Raw genomic sequence first — 25,521 nt, 5'->3', positions numbered from 1 at the left:
TTTATACGCAGGGAAGTATTGATTACGCCATAACGAATCATTAAAAAAATATACCGTTAACTGGAATATGTTGTGTGTGCCTTTACACATATGTTGGATTATGTAATTGGTTTGTCATTAAAAACCAATAATAATTAACCCAGTTAATGCCTTAAGAGAAAGAGTCTGGTGGTCAATGTCGGATTGCTACGGAAATGTTGTGTCTTACTAATAATAACTAATTCCTTGGTCAATAGAAGTCTCTGTGATACTTTCTGAATATGATTTGGGAACATCAAATGGGCAGGGTTATAATAGAAGAAAGACAGTGTAAACAATATAATTAACTCTGAATATAATAATGAGGAAAAAGAAACAGGATACACAACAAGGTGCATGAGATGAGGTGGGGGAGTCATGTCATGGTACAGTTACAGTAAGTGGGGAGTGCGTCATGGTACAGTTACAGTAAGTGGGGAGTGTAAACACTAAACAGTGATTCAACCCCCCTCAATGTACAGTTTCTGACAGCTGGGCTGTGTTGAACTTGTCACGTGAAATAACGTTATGTGAATAAACCGCGAAATAACATAACGTTACAATGTACAGTTTCTGACAGCTGGCTGTGTTGTGAAATGTGCATAACGTTATGAATAAACCGCGAAGTCACGCGAAATAACGTTATACGCGAATCTGGTAGTACATTTCTTTTTATCTTCTTGATAATGATAACATTACATCCGCCTTTTACCGCGTGACGAGCTAAACCAATCAGAGAGGGGCTTCGCTCAACCAATCACAGAGGGGTCTGCAGAAATGGAGCTCAACCAATCAGAGAGGGGTCTGCAGAAATGGAGCTACGAAAAGTAGAGACGCCCCCCCGGACCCCCACTTGGATAATCCATCCATTATCATTCGCTCCTACCCAGGCACTACAATTCATATGCTAGCTTTTATTCTCTCCACCACTTCTAACCACATTGCAATTTTGGATTCACTGACACCCAAAATTCTTGCTGTAGATATTTCTAGATAAATCACATCGAGATATGTAAGAATCCAAACCTTCCGGCACATTTTTTCCGGTTGAAACCATCGTGATTGTAACTGAGGGGTACAATTCCCTGACTGTATTGTTAGATATGATACTTACTACCACTACCTCTTGTACTTTAGACTCTGGCCACCCAGTACTAGGTATAAATAATTATGATAAACACTCCCACCTGATGAAACGGATCCAACACAAATGTACCAAGTCGGAAGTCTGCGTTTAATAATAATACATAGCAAAAGGTATGTACAACGATCACTTAATTACATTTATGATTTGAAATAGTATGCACTTTTATGGCAAATGAGTATTCGTAGGTAGATCAATATCGAATGTCCAATCTCTGATTGCGCAGGAAGCAAATATACAACCTGGAATATTTAGGGAACAATAGCAATGATACTTGAATGATTATATAGCTGGATACACTAGGGGAAGGTTCCGACTGCTTGTAGGACAGCTGGAGGGGGGGGGGTAGAGTCTGGCTGTATCCCGTCTGGCCGAGGGTATCCTGGGAGAGCCCACAGTCGTGCGACCCGGTGCCCAGCGATCCTCGATCCACAGATGAAAGCAGTTGGACTCTCTGTGGCCGGCGTCCTCCGGTCCACGATGGAGAGACGTGAGGCGACCTCGTCGTGTAGAGCGTCTTCTCACCTGTCGTCCTCTCCGGGGGGGGTATTTCCAACACACCGCAGTGTTGGCCTTTATCCATAGAATAATCAAAGTACTCAAAGCATAATCCAAGCCGGGGAAGGCTAGCCGTCGTCGGTAGAATAATCCAATATACAGGTCCACTCGCTCTTTGGCCTGGAGCTCCTCGGGTGCAGCTTCACGTGGGGTCAACCACCCTGGATAAGCGTCCAGCTGATGCCCGAAACGATGGGGGTGCTGATTACTATAGAACTCTTACCGCACGAGGCACTACATATGAATAGACTATTATTAGCTTAATAGAATACGTCCAACTCGACGATATAGTGCCAAATATGACTATTCAAATATTAATATACACGATGTCTCAATGCCGATACTGGGCCGAATTGGCCTTACTGCCCACACGTGGTTCGCGGGGAGGCTTTTGCGTCTGTCACTCTGTTGGAGGGTAAGGAACTGGACTAAAAAAGCTCTACTTTAATAGCGCAGTATATATACGCACTATGAACAAATAGTACCATTAGTGGTGCGGTAGACATATTCCTACGCGGAACTAGGACTTGTCCATACATGTTGAGCGGTACGATTGAACCTGGTCTGAGGGGTATGGCGACCTGGCACCAAGGTCTCGTCCAATGGTAGAATGGAGACTATTATGGGATGTTCAGTAGACCAGAAGGGATATTCAATGCATATTGTACAAGGAATATACAAGGGATATCAGGGGATATACAAATACAATTAAATATATATATATAAATAAATATATATATTCGGTTTAATCTGATCCTTCAGAACAGCCGCCCCCTAATTGGTCCCAACCCAATTAGTTAAGCAGAGACAGATTAACCGCACTGTCTACCACTCAAGGGTTCGCTGTAAGGGTCAGTCAACTCACAAAGTCATAGGGTCATGGTCATCATCGATTGTGTCTGGGAGTCGGGGCAGTTCTATGAGCCTCGCCACAGGACGGGTGTAAATGCGCCCCTGGACGAGTACTTCAGCTGCTCGGACCTTGCCATCGGCACCGGTGATCACTTTGCTTACGCGGCCAGCCGGCCACATAGCTCTGGGTAGTGACTGGTCAATAATCATGACGACTGTTCCTTCCGTCAAATTGTCTCTCTCTTTTACCCACTTCTGGCGGGTCTGTAGAGACGGTAGGTCGTGCAGTAGGAAACTGCTCCAAAACTTGTCGGCTAATACTTGGCTGTACCTCCACATTCGTCGGCCGTTCGCTTCTTCAGGCCGGTACATTGTCTGGGGTAACGCGGGATCTAGCCGCCCCATCAGGAGGGTGTTGGGGGTGACTGGGTCGACATCTGCTACATCACTGGAGACGTAACCGAGGGGCTTTGAGTTCAATACTCCCTCAATCTCCGTGAGGACTGTCATTAGGACTTCTTCCGCCACAGTCTGGGCCCCAAGTACTGCGTACAGGGCTGTCTTTATAGAACGTACTTCTCGTTCCCAAGTTCCACCGAAGTGGGGTGCGTTTGGGGGGTTGAATTGGAAGTCAATCTGGGCTGGAGCGAGGTGGGTCTTAAGTTCTGGGCCCATAGCTTGGAAGCTCTCCCTCAGCTCTCTTTCTCCGCCTTTGAAGTTTGTCCCGTGATCGGACAATAATGTAGACGGTTTTCCTTTCCGTGATGTGAATCTTCGGAAGGCCATAAGGAATGAGTCTGCGCTCATGGTCGGAAGGAGCTCGATATGTATCGCTCTGGTGGTCATGCATTTGAATACAATACCCCACCGCTTCTCGGTGCCTCTTCCTTTCTTTATGTGCAGCGGGCCAAAACAGTCCATGCCTGTTGAGTGGAATGGCTTGTCGCCGAGTCGGAGGCGACATGGAGGTAGGTCAGCCATCCGTGGTATGCTGGGCTGCGCGCGGCACTTTCGGCAGTCTAGACAGGTTCGCTGGAAGCGTCGCACCGCCTCTCTTCCTTGAAGTATCCAGTAACGACGTCTGATTTCCGCGAAGACTCTCTCTGCTCCTGCGTGGTGTACATCCTCGTCGTATTTCTTTATAATCAGCTCTGTGACCTTGTGTCGGCTGTTCAATACGATCGGGTACTTAATGTCATCCGGTAAATTGGGGGCTCTCCGCAGGCGACCACCCACTCTGATGAGGGTATGTGTGTCACTCTCGGGGGCCAGATGAATCAATCTGCTGTCTGATGGGACGGGCTTTCCTCCCTGTAGACAGTCTAGTTCATCGGGGAACGAGTCTCTCTGGGCTCGTTGCAGTAGAAGCAGTTCTGCTTCCTCGTAGTCAGCTGCTGACATATCAGCGGGGGACTTAATCTCTGGGTGGTGCCGCAGGAATGTCCGTTGCTGCGCACTCTCTATGGTAATGCAATCGTCTATGTTGGGGTCTGCGGAGACAACAGTGCTCAATCCACAGAACATGGGTTTCTTATTCTCAGCCTCCTCGTCACTTGCTTCCCTCGGGGTGGGCGTGGGCCAATCTCCTTCCGGGAGCTTGAGGAATGCTGGTCCGTCACTGTAGATGTTACGACGGGTTAAGTCATCTAGGGACATTCCCCGGGTGATGACGTCAGCTGGGTTGTGTTTTGTATCAACATAGCGCCAGTTTGCTTCTCCGGTTAACTCTCCGGTTAACTCTTGAATCTCAGTGACTCTGACTCCCACGAAGACTTTGTATTTGCATGAATCCGATTTGATCCAGGCGAGTACTGTCGTGGAATCTGACCACAGGATTGTTCTATGCACCGGAATGGTGAGCTCACGTTGGATGAGCGTGGCTAGATGCGCTCCTGCGAGGGCTGCGCAGAGCTCTAGACGTGGGATAGACTGTTGCTTGCGTGGGGCTATTCTCGAGCGGGCGAGGATGAATGCTGTGTAGATCTCTCCCCCCTCTTCTTGGGCCCGCAAGTAGGCTACTGATCCGTAGGCGACCTCGGAGGCGTCACTGAAGACGTGTAAATCCATTTTACATGTCTCTGGCCTCACCGTGGGTGGGAAGTAGCTTCGGCGTATATTAACGCCTGGGAGTGAGTGGAGTTCCATCTCCCACTCTCTCCAGGTGGATGCAAGGTGTGCGGGAATGGGGTCGTCCCAGCCCTGGTCCTTGTCCCACAATGCTCGTACAATCATCTTTGCCCTGGTGGTGTACGGTAGTATACATCCTAACGGGTCATATTGTCGGGCGAGTGTTCTGTACACACTCCGTCTGGTGGTCGGTATTGCCGTCGACCTTCCCTGCTCCGTGGTCAGGGGTTTGTGTCTATAGTGGAGCGAATCTGTTTTGAAGCGCCACACTAGTCCTAGTGTCATCTCTTGGGCTTCTCCTGGGATTGTGGCCATCCAGGTCTCGCTGCTCGCTGCCTTGTCCTCGGAGGAGAGGCTGCGCAGTACGTGCGGATCGCTGCTGGCCCACTGCCTGAGATCAAAGCCGCCTTTGATCAGAGAGGCGCGGAGTTGATGTAGGAGAGCCTCGGCTTCTTCCTGGGTCGAAACGCTTTGTAGACAGTTATCTACGTAGAAGCTGTTCTTCACACTGTGTCGGACCTCTTCGTCCTCTGCGACATGTCTCTGTAGTGCAAATGTAGCACAGCATGGGCTGCATGTAGTTCCGAAAGGGAGGACTTCCCATTGGTAGATGGCTGGGTGCTCATCTCCTGGCCTCTCTCTCCATAGGAACCGCAACAGGGGCTTGTCCTCCTCTACTAATCTCACCTGCAGGAACATCCCTTTGATATCCCCGCTGATAGCCACCTTGTCCTGGCGGAAGCGGAGTAGTACGCCTAGTAGGGAGAGGCCGAGTGTAGGACCGGGCAATAGCTCTTTATTCAGATTTTGGGATCCGATCTGGTAGCTGCAGTTAAACACGATGCGGTCTTTGCCGTTGTGATGGACCTTGTGGTGGGGCACGTACCACGATTCAGTCGTCTGGTCGGCCTCTTTAATGTCAATCTTTGTGACGTGTCCCGCTGTGATGAGCTTCTCAATCTCAGCACGGTATACACTTTCTTGGGCGGGGTCCTTGGCTAAGCGCCGCTCTGTGTTTAGTAGGTACCGCTCTGTGGCGTCTTTCTTTGCGTGAAAGGTAGGCATCCCTTCCCGCCGCAGGAGTGGCGTGGCATATCTCAACACGCCGCTGACTGGGACTCTCTTTGTTCCCGTCTCGAGGAGGTTAATGGCGTAGATGTCGTCTTTAGAGCGAATGTCTTTCTTTTCGTTCTTAAAGGGCATTTGTTCTAAGGTCCATAGCCTCTCTACATGCTGCAGGAGTGCGGTGTCTCCCTCTGTGACTCGGGAGTGGAGACAGCTAGTGGCTGTGGTTCGGTTGAGAGATTTGGCGAGTGGGCCTTGGAGAGTCCATCCTAGGCGGGTCTCGACTGCTGCAGGACAGCCTCTGGGTCCGGTATGAACCCGGTCTATCGGGACAATGAGGTCTGCATGGTCGGAGCCTATCAACAGTGTCGGGGTAGCACCGTCTATGAGTGGGATCGGTAGCTTGCGTAGATGTACATATTTCTCCATCAGCTTGGCTACGGGGTATGTGTACCGCGAGAGTCCTATTTCTTGGCTGGTGAAAGCGTCTGTAATCCTGTACCGTCGCTCGGGCTGGCCGCTTGCTGCGATAGAGAATGAGACATTCTCGCCCTTTATCGTTTTCAAATCTCTTCTTATTGTCCGAATTGTCATTTGGTTTTCGCTCCCCCGCAGCCCTAGCTGGGCCGCAGCGGACGCGAGCAGAAGGGTCTTCTCTGACCCGTCATCAAGGACGGCGTAAGTGTCCATGACTTTATTCTGGTAGCTCAATGTCACACGGACTACCTTTAAGAGCACTCTGGCTCCGCTGCTGCTGGCGGGGTCGATGTACATGACGCTTGCTTTGCTGCTTGATGGTGCGGGTGGAGGCCGCCGTCTGTTACTGTCGTGGAGTATGTCCAGATGGGCTCCATCGCACCGACTGCACCTTTTCTTTAAGCGGCATTCGGCTGCCATGTGTGATCGCGCACAGCGAAAACAGCGTCTGTTGGACTTTATCCATTGACTCGCTTCCTCCGCATTCATCTTGGGGAATGAGTCACATTGTGACAGCCAGTGTTCTTTCTTACAGTAGGGGCACACTATCTTCCACTTCTCCTTTCTTGAGGGGGTACTGTGGCTCCTACTGCTTGGCACTGACTCCGATTGGTGCATGACAGTCACCGATCTTCTTCCATCATTTAGTCTCCTGGTTCCTTCTCTGGAGCCAGGGGTGCTCCGTCCGAATGTATCTAGCCGTAAGCTGCTGACTTCTCTCGCCAGGAAGTCGGCTAGATCGAGGAGGTTCGGTTCGGGGCCATTAGGGTCTCGGTGGTCTCTCTGCCGCCTAAAGCGCTCCTGTCGGGCGGGCGGTAGCTTCTCCAAGATCCTCTCTACATTTGAGTTGGCGTATAGTTCATGCCTACCCTTTTCCCTCTGCGCTCCCAGCATCCCTACCAGGGACTGCACTCTGATGGACAGGTCGTCCAGTGCTCGATTGTCTGTTGCTGGGGGTAGGCGGTCGATGTGCCTGATCTCCTGGATCACGTAATCCCATATACGTCCATATCTCTGGTCCAACGCTACCAGCGCTGCGGTGTATGGGGTCGTGGAAGTGGCGTAGGCGAGCGCTATGTTGTGCGCGCGGGGTACCTTTAAATGCTTCAGTAGTATCACGTATTTATGGCGTTCATCAATGACATCCACCAACATTGTCTCCAGACACATGCGGAGCTCCGTATACTGGGCCCGGTTCTCCTGGGTGAAGTCTGGTACCATAGGTGTGCCAATGTATGACGCGGATTGTTGATACATCGGCGAGCGTTGGGGGAGAGGCCTCCTAGGCGAGTCTCCTCCTGCTCCTTGGCGTGGGCTGGTACCGGCTGTGTACCATGGCCCGCTGGTCCAGGTGCTGTTCCTCGGTGCGGGTCGTGCGTCGTGCTCACCCGTGAATAGCGTCGGGGGTCTGTAGCGCAGCTCCGCGGGGGTATAGCCTGGGCTGTACTGGACCTCCTGGTCCGGTAGAGTACTGTGCTGTCGTCGGGCGTGGTTCTCCTCCTCTTCCTCTTCGTCTTCCGTTAGGTCATCCAGGGCTTGTAGTCTCTGATTTAGCCTCTCCGCAGTGTATGCTGCTCCTTCCCGGTGGCTGGGTCTCGCTTGGACCGGTTGGGGAAGGGGGTCTGCGGGGGGTATAAACCTCGTCTGTTGGTCAAGTTCAGGGTCGCTTACTCGGCTAGGGGATGCCGCCCTGGAGTGATGTCTAGACGAGTTCCTGGAGCCTCTGGTGGAGGGAGGGGGTGTTGTCCTTCTGATCAGCTGTTCTATTAGTTGCGCTTGTGCTCTGTCGCGCTCGGCTTCGCGCTTGGTGAGATCCGATTCTCTCTGGGCACCGGTGGCGGCGCGCTGGGCGTCGGCCCGGTCTCTTGCCATATTCTCTTCCATCTGAATGCGTCTTATTTCCAGGCGTATGTGCTCTTCTTCGCTCCGTTGCTGTATCTGCAATCGATCGCGTTCACCCTGGAGTCTATCGCGTTCAGTAGAGGCTTTCAGGCTGACGAGGAATGCCTGCTGTAGTGTCCTCTCTGCCTCGCTGGGAGAAGACGGTTGTATAGGGGAGCCGTCCCTTGGGGTACTCCGTGCGGAGTCTTGGAGCTCTATCTCCACGGTGCTCTCCTCATCTTCTTCCGTGCCGAGTTCTCTCTCGGTAGTGTTGTCTTCCTCCCGGGACTCGTCGGGGACTACTTCTTCGGTATTGGCGGGGTGTAAAGTCATGTCTGGTTCCCCCTGGTCCCCACCGTGAGCTGGGTCAGTTACGTTAGAACCCATAGGGGCCTCTATGGTCGGGGTAGCCTGGTCGTTAGGGTTAGACATAATTTTACTTTCTAGTTTTACCGCGTTTACTGTTGGTAGAAGACTAGGTTGTTGACTGACAGCCTAAGACTCTAGTTACTGAGGGAGCTGTCGTTTGCGCCGCGGGCGTTGTTGGTTAGGAGGATCGTTTCGTGGAGTGTTCATCATAGGCCATTTTAATATTAATAACACTATATTAATATTACACTGATTACCATCCGGTTCGAAGGACCAATTGTAACTGAGGGGTACAATTCCCTGACTGTATTGTTAGATATGATACTTACTACCACTACCTCTTGTACTTTAGACTCTGGCCACCCAGTACTAGGTATAAATAATTATGATAAACACTCCCACCTGATGAAACGGATCCAACACAAATGTACCAAGTCGGAAGTCTGCGTTTAATAATAATACATAGCAAAAGGTATGTACAACGATCACTTAATTACATTTATGATTTGAAATAGTATGCACTTTTATGGCAAATGAGTATTCGTAGGTAGATCAATATCGAATGTCCAATCTCTGATTGCGCAGGAAGCAAATATACAACCTGGAATATTTAGGGAACAATAGCAATGATACTTGAATGATTATATAGCTGGATACACTAGGGGAAGGTTCCGACTGCTTGTAGGACAGCTGGAGGGGGGGGGGGGTAGAGTCTGGCTGTATCCCGTCTGGCCGAGGGTATCCTGGGAGAGCCCACAGTCGTGCGACCCGGTGCCCAGCGATCCTCGATCCACAGATGAAAGCAGTTGGACTCTCTGTGGCCGGCGTCCTCCGGTCCACGATGGAGAGACGTGAGGCGACCTCGTCGTGTAGAGCGTCTTCTCACCTGTCGTCCTCTCCGGGGGGGGTATTTCCAACACACCGCAGTGTTGGCCTTTATCCATAGAATAATCAAAGTACTCAAAGCATAATCCAAGCCGGGGAAGGCTAGCCGTCGTCGGTAGAATAATCCAATATACAGGTCCACTCGCTCTTTGGCCTGGAGCTCCTCGGGTGCAGCTTCACGTGGGGTCAACCACCCTGGATAAGCGTCCAGCTGATGCCCGAAACGATGGGGGTGCTGATTACTATAGAACTCTTACCGCACGAGGCACTACATATGAATAGACTATTATTAGCTTAATAGAATACGTCCAACTCGACGATATAGTGCCAAATATGACTATTCAAATATTAATATACACGATGTCTCAATGCCGATACTGGGCCGAATTGGCCTTACTGCCCACACGTGGTTCGCGGGGAGGCTTTTGCGTCTGTCACTCTGTTGGAGGGTAAGGAACTGGACTAAAAAAGCTCTACTTTAATAGCGCAGTATATATACGCACTATGAACAAATAGTACCATTAGTGGTGCGGTAGACATATTCCTACGCGGAACTAGGACTTGTCCATACATGTTGAGCGGTACGATTGAACCTGGTCTGAGGGGTATGGCGACCTGGCACCAAGGTCTCGTCCAATGGTAGAATGGAGACTATTATGGGATGTTCAGTAGACCAGAAGGGATATTCAATGCATATTGTACAAGGAATATACAAGGGATATCAGGGGATATACAAATACAATTAAATATATATATATAAATAAATATATATATTCGGTTTAATCTGATCCTTCAGAACAGTGATGCTATCAGCTTTTTAGCCACTGTGATACCAGATAAAACCAATCTCGTTAGCTGTATATATACTGCATACTCAAAAACATCATTCAGCAGTAATACAGAGGGGTGTACAGGTATATTCAGAGTTAAGAGATTTGATAATTGCTGGGTCACTTCTTTCCAGAATATCTTAACTGGTGGGCAGTCCCAGTACATGTGCATAAATGTCCCCTCGTCCCCATTTGTACATAAGGAGCATTTGGAGTCTTGTTTAAGACCCATTCTGTTCGGTCTTATAGGAGTCAAGTATGTCCTATGAATATAGTTAAGATTGATTTGTTGATGGTCCGGGTTCCTTGATGCAAGTCGAACATTTGCCCAGGCTTCTTGCCAATCAAAATCTTTTTCCAGGTCTGGTATATCCCTCCTCCAGACTGAGTCTAGGTGGAGGATTCCATACGAGGACGTTAGTAATTGATGATACAAATCTGATACAAAACCTCTCGATGTCTCTCTTTCATAGAAGAATTTGTGGTATCTGTGGTGTTCAATTGGTATCCTTAATGGGACTCCATGAGCCTTCAAACATAACAATAACTGTGCTTAAAAATAATATGTGGAACTGGTGAGATTACATTTTTTATGTATTTCTTCATATCTACAAATACAATAATGAAGTAAAAAAACGAACAAAAAAACAATAGGGGAAAATAAAGAAATAACTACGTAAATAACTGACGGTAGACCGGATGTCTGTTAATCGGAAGGTTCCCGGTTAGATGTCGGCTCCTCCCGGCAGCACGTTGATGTGCCCTTGAGCAAGACTGATGAATTGAACATGGGGGACCCTGATGTACACACGACGAAAGTCTTTCTCTGGTCTGCATCCCCTCAACAATTGTGTGTATTGAGCCGTACTGTATTGTACCCATTCTGCAATCTGTTAATAAAGTTTTCAATCAATCAATTCAATCAGACTGACTGCTCCCGATGAGCAAGTTGGCACCTTACATGGTCGCCTTGGTTTCATAACGCTACATTGGACAAATCCTGTATCAAACTAATACTTTTATTAAACAATTGTATTTCAAACAAGAGACTGTATCTCTATCTTCATCTTACTGTACTATCTTTTGAACAACAGACTGTATCTTCACCTTTTTTCGATTTGTGCCAAAAAAAAATAAAAACTGAACAAAAAGACACCGACTGACATCTGCTGTGACCTCACTGTCACCCTTCCCCCGAACCGTGAACAGTTGTCACCTCTATATTTATCTTTGTATTAATAAACACTAATGGATCCTACTGTGAACGGAACATGCAATAATTGTATCTTCATCTTACTGTATTATCTTTTAACAACAGACTGTATCTGTATCTTCATCTTACTGTATTATCTTTTAATAACAGACTGTATCTGTATCTTCATCTTACTGTATTATCTTTTAACAACAGACTGTATCTGTATTTTCATCTTACCGTATTATCTTTTAACAACAGACTGTATCTGTATCTTCATCTTACTGTATTATCTTTTAACAACAGACTGTATCTGTATCTTCATCTTACTGTATTATCTTTTAAACAACAGACTGTATCTGTATCTTCATCTTACTGATTATCTTTTAAACAACAGGCTCTATCTGTATCTTCATCTTACTGTATTATCTTTTAATAACAGACTGTATCTTCATCTTACTGTATTATCTTTTAAACAACAGGCTGTATCTGTATCTTCATCTTACTGTATTATCTTTTAAACAACAGACTATTTATATCTCCATCCTTTGTACAACAGACTGTATCTTCATCTTTTTTTTCGCAATGTTTTTATTAAAATACAATTAATTTTTTTTAATTTAAACAATTTAAACAATGTTCTAGCCTCTCCCGTTTTCACCATGGGTAATTCTATATCCTCCATTCAAACTGTATCTTCATCTTACTGTATTATCTTTTAAACAACATACTGTATCTGTATCTTCATCTTACTGTATTATCTTTTAAACATACTGTATCTGTATCTTCAGCGTACTGTATTATCTTGTAATAAACAACAGACTGTATTGTACTATTACTATGTAATATTATTATCTATATTTTTATCTCAATGATTTCATTGGCTCTTGTATATTATCTTCAATCTATTGTTGTGTAGTGCTGTCGACTATATATATATATATATTAAGGCTGTCAAAGTTAACGCGGTATTAACGTGTTATCGCCTGATTCTATTAACGCCACTATTTCTTTTAACTCACGATTAACTTTTAAGAAAAAATTTATATATATATTAATTTTTTTACTTTTTTTTATTTATTTTTTTACTAGACTTCACTCAGGTGTATTATTGATGCTCTCATTGATACTATGTTTGTTCCTGAAGTGTGTGTGTGTGTGTGTGTGTGTGTGTGTGTGTGTGTGTGTGTGTGTGTATGTGTGTGTGTGTGTGTGTGTGTGTTTGTGTGTGTGTGTGATATATAGAGAGAGAGGGGGGTGAGATAGATGAGGAAGGGGCAAGAGAGAAAGAGAGCTGGGAGAGAGTGTGTGTGTGAGAGAGAGGGGGGGGTGATTACTCAGCCCTTGTGTGGGTGAATGTAACAAGTTCCTAACGTTTTTTCCCCCCTATTATTTCATGCACACTTTATTCATTGTTTTAAATTATTATTTTCTTTTAAGTTATTTTGTGCATCACTCCGTTTTGAATTTGATGCAAATTTGTAATGCATGAGGGTCATCCTTTTGTGTTAAATGGCTGCATAAAGCAAGCATTTGTTGACTCGCATGTTGATAAGAGTATTAAAACTTGGAACTTGAAAAAGATCTGTTTAAGGTAAAAAAAAATCTATTAATTTGCGATTAATCACGAGTTAACTATGGACAATCATGCGATTAATCAAGTTAAATATTTTAATCGATCGACAGCACTAATATATATATTATATATATAATATATATGAATACAGTTAGTGTTTCCTCTGTAGTTGTTTTGCAGCAGTGGTGGTGGGAGGTTAATCTTTGGTGTTTGTTCCACATCCATCTTTGTTGTTCCTAGTGTTGGTTCTAATGCAGGGTGTAGCACTAAAGGCTGTTCATATACTTTTAATGCTTTGCAAGATGTACTTATTTGTTTCAAACTGGTGCTTAACGCTAGTAAAGACTAAATGTATGTTGTTCTCTAAAGCCAAGATGTTGTTTGCAATGATATCTCTACTGTGAATGGCTTTGTAAGTCGTTTTGGATAAAAGCGTCAGCTAAATGACTAAATGTAAAATGTAAATGTCTGACATTGAGAGAATAAATACTGTGGTATCTGGCTTGATGAAAATCAGGCATTCTTGCCAGTAAACTGCGTCAAAAGATTGGCTTCTAGAGGCAGCTTCCCTATGGTTAGCAGAAAGAGAGTTGTTAGACTTCATATATCAGTATTGTTTAAGCTTGTTGAGGAACCTTGATCTACAGTAATTGAGCTTATCTAGATTGCTAGAATCTGCCGTTGTTCAATAATCACTTGACCTTAGGGCTGGGCGATTAATCGATTTTATCGATTAATTCGAATGAATGATTTAGGACGATTTAAATTTTTTTAAATAATTGTATTATTATTATTATATATTTTTTAAGTTAGATTTGCACTTTATTAAATTCATTCTTGTTTGATGATCAAGAGGCACCTTTTATTTGTTTTAAGTGAAGTTTGGTGAAAAAGCACGTTATTGCACTATTAATCCCAATAGGGACATTCATCTTTGTTTGATCAAGAGTAACCATATATATATATTATAATATATATTTCTAAGTGAAGATTGGTGAAAGTTAGGTTTGCACTTCAATCCTAATTGGGAAATTCATCTTGGTTTGATAATTATTTTGTGTCAAATAAAAACAAAGCTTATTTGAAAGATTTCCTTGGCGTTTCTAGTTTTTAAGAGAAAAAAATCGATTAAAATCGTAAATCGGATGTTGTGTGAAAAAATCGGAGATTTAATTTTTAGGCCATATTGCCCAGCCCTACTTGACCTCTAACACGTCTGATGTCCACTCTGTCTTCATGGATGTCCAGGTACCTCATGCAGTACGGGAGACAAGCTCTGGACATGATCGCCAGCTGCCAGGACAGCCTGAGACTCAACTGGCTGGAGCAGGTGTTCTCCTCCGCCGCCTACGAGGAGGACATCCTGGGGGACTCGGAGGAGGACGGGATCAGCCTGCGGTCCGCCGTGGGGCTGATCCGGAGGGCCAACCCCGGAGTGAGTGTGGGCAAAGTGGAACACCGTTTCAGGGAGCTCCAGCGGGTCAGGGAGAGGACGTGTGAGGCCGGGACCACTGGGACTGCTGGGCCTAATAACACTGGGGCCGTGACCTCTGGGCCTAATAACACTGGGGCTGCGACTGCTGGGCCTAATAGCACTGGGGCCGCAACCTTTGGGCCTAATAACACTGGGGCCGCGACCTCTGGGCCTAATAACACTGGGGCCGCGACCGCTGGGCCTAATAACACTGGGGCCGCGACCGCTGGGCCTAATAACACTGGGGCCGCGACCGCGGGGCCTCATAACACTGGGGCCGCGACCGCTGGGCCTAATAACACTGGGGCCGCGACCGCTGGGCCTAATAACACTGGGGCCGCGACCGCGGGGCCTCATAACACTGGGGCCGCGACCGCGGGGCCTCATAACGGACCCGGGGGGAAACACCATAACGAAAACAGGCGAAAAGAGGGGAGGAAGGCAGGAGTGACCAAGGAGGAGTTCATTGAGGTGTTCCACGACCTTTGCACCCGTCCGGAGATCTACTTCCTGTTGGTGCAGTTCTCCAGCAACAAGGAGTACCTGGACACCAAAGATCTAATGAGGTTCCTGGAGGCGGAGCAGGGCGTGGCTCAGGTGGGTGACGGCCTCTTATAGACCCAAGGTTGATTGATTGATTGATTGATTGATTGATTGAAAACTTTATTAACAGATTGCAGAATGGGTACAATACTGTACGGCTCAATCAGTGTTTCCCATTAATTGTAGATTAATGGATTGTGGCGGCCCCCTAGATTGTGGCGGCCCACGGTCTAATTTGTCCCGCCACAGTTTTATAATGAACCGAAAATAATAAACAAAATTATTAACACTTTAATCGCCATGGGTTAAATTCATAATTTACCATCTCTCGCCAGCTCTATTTGTCTATGGAGAAGTTCCCCTTCTTTGCAGGGCTATAACTTTTTAAATTCTATTGCTACATTGCCATTATTATGGCCCATTCAATGTCCTATATGTATTGTTCAGGGTGTAGCAACGTTAAACTTTTTCATTCACATATTCATACTAAAATATGGTCTAAAGTATAAGTATGTTTTTATCGTTTTCTGCAGCTTTCTTCAGAACGTGATTTATAGCCCTAAATGCATTATATTGATGATCAAATACAGTTTGGTAGGAATCTGTGCAAGATGAAAAATGTCAACTGGACGTACTTCTAGAATGATCTACGTATGATCTGATGATGACCGGATGGGCGGGGGATCGTTTATAATTCCGTGGGCAGCATTAGATGATTCATCCAGAGTGGGTCATATGTTCATTGTAACTGAGGGGTTACAAAACCCGGACTGTATTAAAGATTGTTTAGATTAAACCACTACTAAATATTATTACTTGCCAGACAGTACAGTTAGTTAAATATGGCAGACACTCAATAGACGGCACGGGGACAAAGAGATCACGTTTACAGTATTTTAATAGCAATATCAATATACAACTGAATTAGTACGTTGCTCTTTTAATAGTGAATGATAGTAGAATGTCAGAGTATCAAAGTCAAGGGGAATGAATAATTCCTAGGTTAAGAATACTCGACCGGAGCTCTGCATGGAGTGAGAAGGCGATACAGGGCAAGCGAGGGGTATAGCTGGAGACAATGATTTCCCCCACGGAGTGGTAAGCTCCAGAGGAATTGAAGAATAGTCGGATACTCCTGCGGTCACTGAAGAAAAAGGGGTTCTCGTACGGATCCAGTCCTTGTAATCCAAATGCCCGATGGCAGGGTAATAGCTCGTAATCCAAAGCCCGACGGCAGTGATGATAGCTAGCTAGCTTCGTTGGTCATAGAAGCTAGCCCGATGAAGGTCTTCAGGTGTAGTTAGATCCAAACGCCAATGGTCTTAACTATGCTCTTCTCCACGTTACTTCGCTTACACAAGTCACTATAATACACCAACAATGGTTCTACAATATTAGGGTTGTATCTAAGTAGCTACTAGCTATCCGTAACGATACACCGCGGGTAGGCTTCCACTGCTCACATGTCCACTCGTTCTGCTGTTAGGTTACTTCACACTTCACCTCGTGTTCTGATACTCGTTATGCACATTAGATTAGGTTCACACTACGGCTGCTGAGCCTTCTACAATATATATACTCAGAGTGATTTCTAGAGCGCAACCGAATTCCTTGTCCGGAATCAATGCGCCGGCTAAGGACATGTCTGAACTTGCCCGGACACGTGTTTGAACTTGTCTGGGGGGCGCGACTGCTGGCGCCGCCAATGTCAAGGGCGGTGTCCATTTTGAGGCGAGCAAATAATACTATGATTCAAACGGAAGCTTAAAGGTATATAGCTTATATATATAAATAATATACAAGTTATACAAAATAATAAACGTAGATTCTCAGAGTTAATCTGGCCCTTCAGAACATTCATCATAGCAGTTTATATGGAATACGTTAGAAAATAACGCTGAATCTTACCGTATGTTCCTCGCGCCGTTGGACGATCAGCGTGGAGTAGACCGTTTTCGATTATGGGATGTTGATCCTGATAAACCATTTCCAGGTTGTATAATACTATATACGTCCAAATAACGTTGTTTATTGAGTTAGGGCGAGCGATTGATCATCCAGTGTGTTGAGATGGAGTCCGGCTACCGATCGCGAGTGCCCGGAGCACATATGGATGAGCACTTCCTGTTTGGCGCGCCCCTCCCTCTTGGCCGATCTGCCGATCGGCCACCAGATGGCGCTCTCGAACCGTTAGACAGTTGAGTGGAGCTCACCAGTACATATCAGGGCTCCGGAAAGGAAATATGATTTCGATGACAGATTTTTTAAATATTGACATCAAAGACGAGTTACGGCGTCTTCGGCAGAATGAGCATGGCTAGGAATGACGTCTTAACTCGTCCCTGGCGATCATAGTGTTAAAATTTTTTTATTATTATTATTCTTTTTTTTTAATTTTTTTTTATATAAAGTTTGCCAATAGGGATGTAACAGTAGTATTGGCAGTGGTAGTAGTCATAATAGTAATAGTGGGGTGCTTCGAGGAGAGGATTGGGAAGCACTGCTCTAGTCGATTTTGTGTTTTGAGCACAAAGTTCATCATAGATCTAGCCTCTTTATTTTGCTCTCAAAGTGCACCAGATTGATGCATTAAAACGTAAAAAAAAAAAAAAAAGGTTCAGGGGGGGGGGGGGGACGGGGGACATGCCCCCGGACCCCCCTAGAGGGGCCACGGTTCACCCACCACAATCTCACAAAATCCTGTGGGAAACACTGGTTCAATACACACAATTGTTAAGGGGATGCAGACCAGAGAAAGACTTTCGTCTTGTTTACATCAGGGTCCCCCATTTTCAATCCATAATGAGCTTTTGTGAAGGTGTGTTTTCAGTTGCTAGGTAACAACATCATACAGAACTGATATGATGCTACATTTGAGTACAAAACTTCAGTTGGCAAACTGTTCGAATTTGTTTTTGGATCTTATTGCACATGGGTTAGTTGCTCCCCCCTAGTACTAGGTACACAGTTACTATCAATCAAAGCCCTTTTACCTAAAAACACAACCCAGGGCAATGTGTAGACTGCGGAAGTCAAGTGTATCCTATAACTGAATGAAAATGAATTACTTGAATGAATCGCTTGGCATTTCTCTGATAAAACCACAGGAATACTATAGTGAATCACCAGACATTTCTATAATATTCTGCTACAGGCATACTATGGTGAATCACTACAGTAAACGTGGTAAATCTCTATATTGTTTATTTTCGTATTGGGCACTCACACACATACAAACACAAACAAACAGGCACACACAAACACACACACACACACACACACACACACACACACACACACACACACACACACACACACACACACACACACACACACACACACACACACACACACACACACACACACACACACACACACACACACACACACACACACACACACACACACACACACACACACACACACACACACACACACACACACACACACACACAAACAAAGTGAAACTCAATTTTCTCAGATGAGCACTAAGCCAGTCAGGAAGTCCTTAGTATGGCAAGCTGCTGGCTGCTCCTGGATAAAGAATATAAATCCTTTATTAATTTAGTAACTGAATGTATAAACAATGAGTGTGTGTGAATGCAAGTAAGAGGAAAGTTGCTTTCAAAAATATTAAATGTGCTTTTCACTTATACTCTCTCCCTCTCTCATTCTCTCCCTCTCTCTCTGTAATTATCTCTCTCTCCCCCTCTCCCTCTCTCATTATCTCTCTCTCCCTCTCTCTGTAATTCTCTCTCTCTGTCTCTCTCTCCCTCTCTCCATCGCTCTCTCTCCCTTTCCCTCTCTCTCTCTCCCTTTCTCAAGCTTCTTCTCTCACCCCCCCCATCTCTCTCCTCTCTCTCCCCTCTCCCTCCCTCGCTCTCCCTCCCTCTCTCTCCTTCTCCCTCCCTCTCTCTCCCCTCTCCCTCCCTCTCCCTCCTTCTCTCTTCCTCTCTAATCTTCCCTCCCTCCCGTCTCTCTTTAACCAGGTGAGCGAGGACACCAGCATGGAGCTCATCCAATCCCACGAGCCGTCGGAGGAGGGCCGCCGGCAGGGCTGCCTGTCACTGGACGGCTTCACCAGCTACCTCACCTCGGCCGACTGCCACCTGTTCGACGCCGCGCACGCCGCCGTGTGCCAGGACATGCGGCAGCCCCTCTCGCACTACTTCGTGAACTCCTCCCACAACACCTACCTCATCGAGGACCAGCTGCGCGGCCCCTCCGACGTCTCGGGTTACATCCGCGCCCTCAAGATGGGCTGCCGCTGCGTGGACGTGGACGTGTGGGACGGCCCCGACGACGAGCCCGTGGTCTGCACCGGCCACGCCGCCCCACCCGCCGCGCCCCCCCTGGTCCTGCGCTCCGTCCTGGAGGTCATCGGGAGGTTCGCGTTCGTGGCGTCGGAGTACCCGCTGGTCCTCTGCGTGGAGAACCACTGTTCCCTCCGGCAGCAGGCGGTGATGGCGCGGCACCTGGTGGAGACGCTGGGGGACGCGTTGCACACGGACCCCCCCGCCGCCGACGAGGGGGAATGGTACCTTCCGTCGCCGCACTCCCTGCGGGGGAAGATCCTCCTGAAAGGGCTGCGGCTGGAGCCGGGGTGGGGAGGGGGGGAGCACGGGGAGGTGGGCGTCGAGGACGAGGGGGCGGAGACGCGCTTGAAACTGAAGGCGGCCAGCGAGGAGGAGGGGGGGGCGGGGCAGAGGAGCGGCGCGGCCGCCGTCACTCAACCCCTTCCTCCTCCCACGACGAGGCTCCAGCTGCTGAAGGAACTCTCCGACCTGGTGACTCTGTGCCGCTCGGTCCCGTTCACGGACTTCCAGACGTCGTCCAAGAGCCAGAAGCCCTGGGAGCTGTGCTCTTTCCACGAGGCCCAGGCCGTGCGGCTCGCCGGCGAGCGGCCGGGGGACTACGTGAACCACAACAAGCGCTTCTTGTCGCGGGTCCACCCCAACCCCATGCGGGTCGACTCCAGCAACATGAACCCTCAGGACCTGTGGAAGTGCGGCTGCCAGATCGTGGCCATGAACTTCCAGACGGCCGGGCTGATGATGGACCTGAACACGGCCTGGTTCCGGCAGAACGGGTGCTGCGGCTACGTGCTGCGGCCGGCCATCATGCGTCAGGAGGTGTCCTTTTTCAGCGCCGACACCAGGGACACCGTGCCTGGCGTGTCTCCACAGCTGCTCCATGTCAAGGTGTGCTGAGAGGACAATAGAGAATGGGACGGACTACTCTTAACTACTACTTAAAAACTACATTAAGTCTGGGTGCAGGAACTGTCTTTTATTAAAGGAGAGTACACAGCTGAGAGGGAGACAGAGTAGAGGAGACACAGGAGAGGAGGTTCTTTATTGAGACAGTAGGAAGGCTGAGAGGGAGACAGAGTAGAGGAGACACAGGAGAGGAGGTTCTTTATTGAGACAGTAGGAAGGCTGAGAGGGAGACAGAGTAGAGGAGACACAGGAGAGGAGGTTCTTTATTGAGACAGTAGGAAGGCTGAGAGGGAGACAGAGTAGAGGAGACACAGGAGAGGAGGCTCTTTATTGAGACAGTAGGAAGGCTGAGAGGGAGACAGAGTAGAGGAGACACAGGAGAGGAGGTTCTTTATTGAGACAGTAGGAAGGCTGAGAGGGAGACAGAGTAGAGGAGACACAGGAGAGAAGGTTCTTTATTGAGACAGTAGGAAGGCTGAGGGGGAGACAGAGTAGAGGAGACACAGGAGAGAAGGTTCTTTATTGAGACAGTAGGAAGGCTGAGAGGGAGACAGAGTAGAGGAGACACAGGAGAGAAGGTTCTTTATTGAGACAGTAGGAAGGCTGAGGGGGAGACAGAGTAGAGGAGACACAGGAGAGAAGGTTCTTTATTGAGACAGTAGGAAGGCTGAGAGGGAGACAGAGTAGTGGAGACACAGGAGAGGAGGTTCTTTATTGAGACAGTAGGAAGACTGAGAGGGAGACAGAGTAGAGGAGACACAGGAGAGGAGGTTCTTTATTGAGACAGTAGGAAGGCTGAGAGGGAGACAGAGTAGAGGAGACACAGGAGAGGAGGTTCTTTATTGAGACAGCAGGCAGGCTGAGAGGGAGACAGAGTAGAGGAGACACAGGAGAGGAGGCTCTTTATTGAGACAGCAGGCAGGCTGAGAGGGAGACAGAGTAGAGGAGACACAGGAGAGGAGGTTCTTTATTGAGACAGCAGGCAGGCTGAGGGGGAGACAGAGTAGTGGAGACACAGGAGAGGAGGTTCTTTATTGAGACAGTAGGAAGGCTGAGAGGGAGACAGAGTAGAGGAGACACAGGAGAGGAGGCTCTTTATTGAGACAGTAGGAAGGCTGAGAGGGAGACAGAGTAGAGGAGACACAGGAGAGGAGGCTCTTTATTGAGACAGTAGGAAGGCTGAGAAGGAGACAGAGTAGGGGAGACACAGGAGAGGAGGTTCTTTATTGAGACAGTAGGAAGGCTGATAGGGAGACAGAGTAGAGGAGACACAGGAGAGAAGGTTCTTTATTGAGACAGTAGGAAGGCTGAGGGGGAGACAGAGTAGGAGAGACACAGGAGAGGAGGTTCTTTATTGAGACAGTAGGAAGGCTGAGGGGGAGACAGAGTAGAGGAGACACAGGAGAGAAGGTTCTTTATTGAGACAGTAGGAAGGCTGAGAGGGAGACAGAGTAGAGGAGACACAGGAGAGGAGGTTCTTTATTGAGACAGTAGGAAGGCTGAGAGGGAGACAGAGTAGAGGAGACACAGGAGAGAAGGTTCTTTATTGAGACAGTAGGACGGCTGAGAGGGAGACAGAGTAGTGGAGACACAGGAGAGGAGGCTCTTTATTGAGACAGTAGGAAGGCTGAGAGGGAGACAGAGTAGAGGAGACACAGGAGAGAAGGTTCTTTATTGAGACAGTAGGAAGGCTGAGAGGGAGACAGAGTAGAGGAGACACAGGAGAGAAGGTTCTTTATTGAGACAGTAGGAAGGCTGAGAGGGAGACAGAGTAGAGGAGACACAGGAGAGAAGGTTCTTTATTGAGACAGTAGGAAGGCTGAGAGGGAGACAGAGTAGAGGAGACACAGGAGAGAAGGTTCTTTATTGAGACAGTAGGAGGGCTGAGGGGGAGACAGAGTAGTGGAGACACAGGAGAGAAGGTTCTTTATTGAGACAGTAGGAAGGCTGAGAGGGAGACAGAGTAGAGGAGACACAGGAGAGGAGGCTCTTTATTGAGACAGTAGGAAGGCTGAGAGGGAGACAAAGTAGAGGAGACACAGGAGAGGAGGCTCTTTATTGAGACAGTAGGAAGGCTGATAGGGAGACAGAGTAGAGGAGACACAGGAGAGGAGGCTCTTTATTGAGACAGTAGGAAGGCTGAGAGGGAGACAGAGTAGGGGAGACACTGGAGAGGAGGTTCTTTATTGAGACAGTAGGAAGGCTGATAGGGAGACAGAGTAGAGGAGACACAGGAGAGAAGGCTCTTTATTGAGACAGTAGGAAGGCTGAGAGGAAGACAGAGTAGAGGAGACACAGGAGAGGAGGTTCTTTATTGAGACAGTAGGAAGGCTGAGAGGGAGACAGAGTAGTGGAGACACAGGAGAGAAGGTTCTTTATTGAGACAGTAGGAAGGCTGATAGGGAGACAGAGTAGAGGAGACACAGGAGAGAAGGTTCTTTATTGAGACAGTAGGAAGGCTGAGGGGGAGACAGAGTAGAGGAGACACAGGAGAGAAGGTTCTTTATTGAGACAGCAGGCAGGCTGAGGGGGAGACAGAGTAGAGGAGACACGGGAGAGGAGGTTCTTTATTGAGACAGTAGGAAGGCTGAGAGGGAGACAGAGTAGAGGAGACACAGGAGAGGAGGCTCTTTATTGAGACAGTAGGAAGGCTGAGAGGGAGACAGAGTAGAGGAGACACAGGAGAGGAGGCTCTTTATTGAGACAGTAGGAAGGCTGAGAGGGAGACAGAGTAGAGGAGACACAGGAGAGAAGGTTCTTTATTGAGACAGTAGGAAGGCTGATAGGGAGACAGAGTAGAGGAGACACTGGATAATAGGTTCTTTATTGAGACAGTAGGAAGGCTGAGAAGGAGACAGAGTAGAGGAGACACTGGATAATAGGTTCTTTATTGAGACAGTAGGAAGGCTGATAGGGAGACAGAGTAGGGGAGACACAGGAGAGAAGGTTCTTTATTGAGACAGCAGGCAGGCTGAGGGGGAGACAGAGTAGGGGAGACACAGGAGAGAAGGTTCTTTATTGAGACAGTAGGAAGGTTGAGAGGGAGATATGAGAGATGGTTCTGGTGGGATTCGACCCCAGCTCAGCAGGGGTACATGTGGTTCTAGAGGCAGGGGGTCTTAACCACCACACCATCTCTGGGCACTGGGTGCAGGGTGTTGATGTATCTTGTGGTGGGAAGGAATACCAGCACTCTCAGAATATTGGCTTTGGGGTTTGTTTAATGCACTGCATACCTGTAGCACAAGCAGACACATTTCACAAAGTTGATGATAGTAGAGTTTGGAAACAGTCTTGTGTTGCTGCATTGAACAAACAAACAAAAGGGATGAATAATATGACTCAAAACCTAGCTAGTTATGGTTTCCAGTAGGGATGTCCCAATCTGATCACGTGATCGGGATCAGGGCCGATCACGTGATTTTCCGATGATCGGGATCGAAAAAATAAAATTAAAATAAAATCTGGATTATTTTATTTTTTTTACTTTTAATTTTTTATTCAACAAACATGACCATGTTCACGTCTTAAACTCATACTGAGGCCTTAGTTTTGGTTTTAAATTGCATATCATCATTCATTTATTTATTGTCACACAGAGCAGAAGAATTTTGCCAAAACAAACCAATAGTATCCAGCTGCAGAACGGCAGACCAGCCACACTCTCAGACCCAAACGCATTTCCTTTGATTTAATTATATTATTATCAAATGATTTATGTCAAGGATTGCAATGCCTCGCTTGAATGAAGTTAACTTTTCACCTGGATAACGTCAACATTCAGGGTGAATGTAATGTGAGAAATTGGGATAAAAAAATAATATTTAAATATATATATATATTTTTTGATCGGATCGGGAAAGATTGGTATTGGTAGATACTCAAAATCACATGATCGGATCGGGAGCAAAAAAATTTGATCGGGACATCCCTAGTTTCCAGGGTTCGCTAGGACCAGTGGTGCAGTATATTAACTCCGTATGATCATCACAGTTATGCAAATGTTTAAAGCACCACACCAGTCTAATGTTGACTTCTCGCCATTATCAGAGATTGCCCCTGTCTTTCACTGTGTTGTGTTTGAAAGTGTATAAGTCAAGTAAAGTCAGCTTTATTTATATAGCACGTTTACAATGACTAAAAGCCACCCAAAGTGCTTTACAGGTAGAACACAATAAAAAACACATACAGTACAGTAACAAATAAAATACACTAAATTACAGTAAATAAGTATAGTACACTAAGAAACAAGAGCAAGGTGCAATATAAAAAGAGACAATAAGCAATAAAAATAGATACAAAAAGTCTAGAGTAACGGCAAACGTAGTTGACAGGTGGCAGGCTAACTCTGATCAAAGGCCAAAGGTCAAACTGAGTAATGTTTCACTCAGTTTGAGTCAAATGTACTCAGTTTGAGTCAAATTTACTCTGCGAAATTTACTGTGTAGTTGACAGGTGGCAGGCTAACTCTGATCAAAGGCCAGGGAGAAAAGGTGTATTTTAAGCAGCGGCTTAAAGGTCTCTAGGCTCTGGGCAGATCTGATGTGGGGGAGGCTGTTCCAGAGCCGAGGGGCAGCAGCAGAGAATGTATAAGGTGTGTGTTTTAGATGATATCAGCTTACCTTACTAAACGCCATTCATGCTGCCATTGATGTTGAAAAGGGGTGGAAAATACTCCATGACACTTCACTAACATTTACATTTTGTCATTTAGCTGAACGCTTTTATCCAAAAGTGACTCACATGTTCTGTACGACGAGTCAGCAGGAAGGGTACAACTCTTTCAGCTGAGTGACAATGTTCATCAAACAGTGCTGGAACGTGGGTGCTGCAGTATTGAGCGCATAGACATAAGATATTAGTATAGTAGGAGGAGTAACACTGAACAGCTGTAGGGCTGTCCCCGACTAAGGATTTGGATGGTCGACTAGGATTGGCCAAAATTTGCCGTTAGTCGACTAAAAATAAAAAATAAAAAATAAAAAATTTATATAATATTATTATTTTTTTTTTTTTATCGTTCAATTTGGGCTGTGGGGGTGCTTAATGTCTGAAGGAGTCGATTGAAGGCTTCTTGTTCTCTGCAAAAGCATGCAATTGGTCCACTGATGGATACATCTTGATATTTGTCTAGTCTAGTGTGTTCATTAGATGGGTGAAATCCTCTTTCAGTGCCTCTGTGCCTGTTTTCGTAGACAGTTAGCCTCTGGTATGTGTGCCATTAGCGTTAGCCACGCTTCTAGGCCTCTTTTCTTTTGGAAAGAATGATACAATTTTTATTTTTATTTATTTTTTACTATGAGGTTGGCCA

General features: G+C 46.8%; 1 protein-coding gene across 1 annotated transcript in view; it reads left to right on the top strand.

The window, feature by feature from the left end:
* LOC311226597 (inactive phospholipase C-like protein 2) overlaps positions 1 to 25,521 on the top strand; it is a 255,377-nt gene that overhangs the window by 173,719 nt on the left and 56,137 nt on the right. The window contains exons 5-6 of the mRNA XM_084312017.1: positions 14,223 to 15,045; positions 18,981 to 20,192. Of these exons, the coding sequence (XP_084168143.1) occupies positions 14,223 to 15,045; positions 18,981 to 20,192 (2,035 nt within the window). The remainder of the gene's footprint in view (positions 1 to 14,222; positions 15,046 to 18,980; positions 20,193 to 25,521) is intronic.

Source organism: Notolepis coatsorum (assembly GCF_963971535.1).
Source record: "Notolepis coatsorum genome assembly, chromosome: 4".
NCBI lineage: Eukaryota > Metazoa > Chordata > Actinopteri > Aulopiformes > Paralepididae > Notolepis > Notolepis coatsorum.
This window is presented reverse-complemented; position numbering and strand designations above follow the sequence as displayed.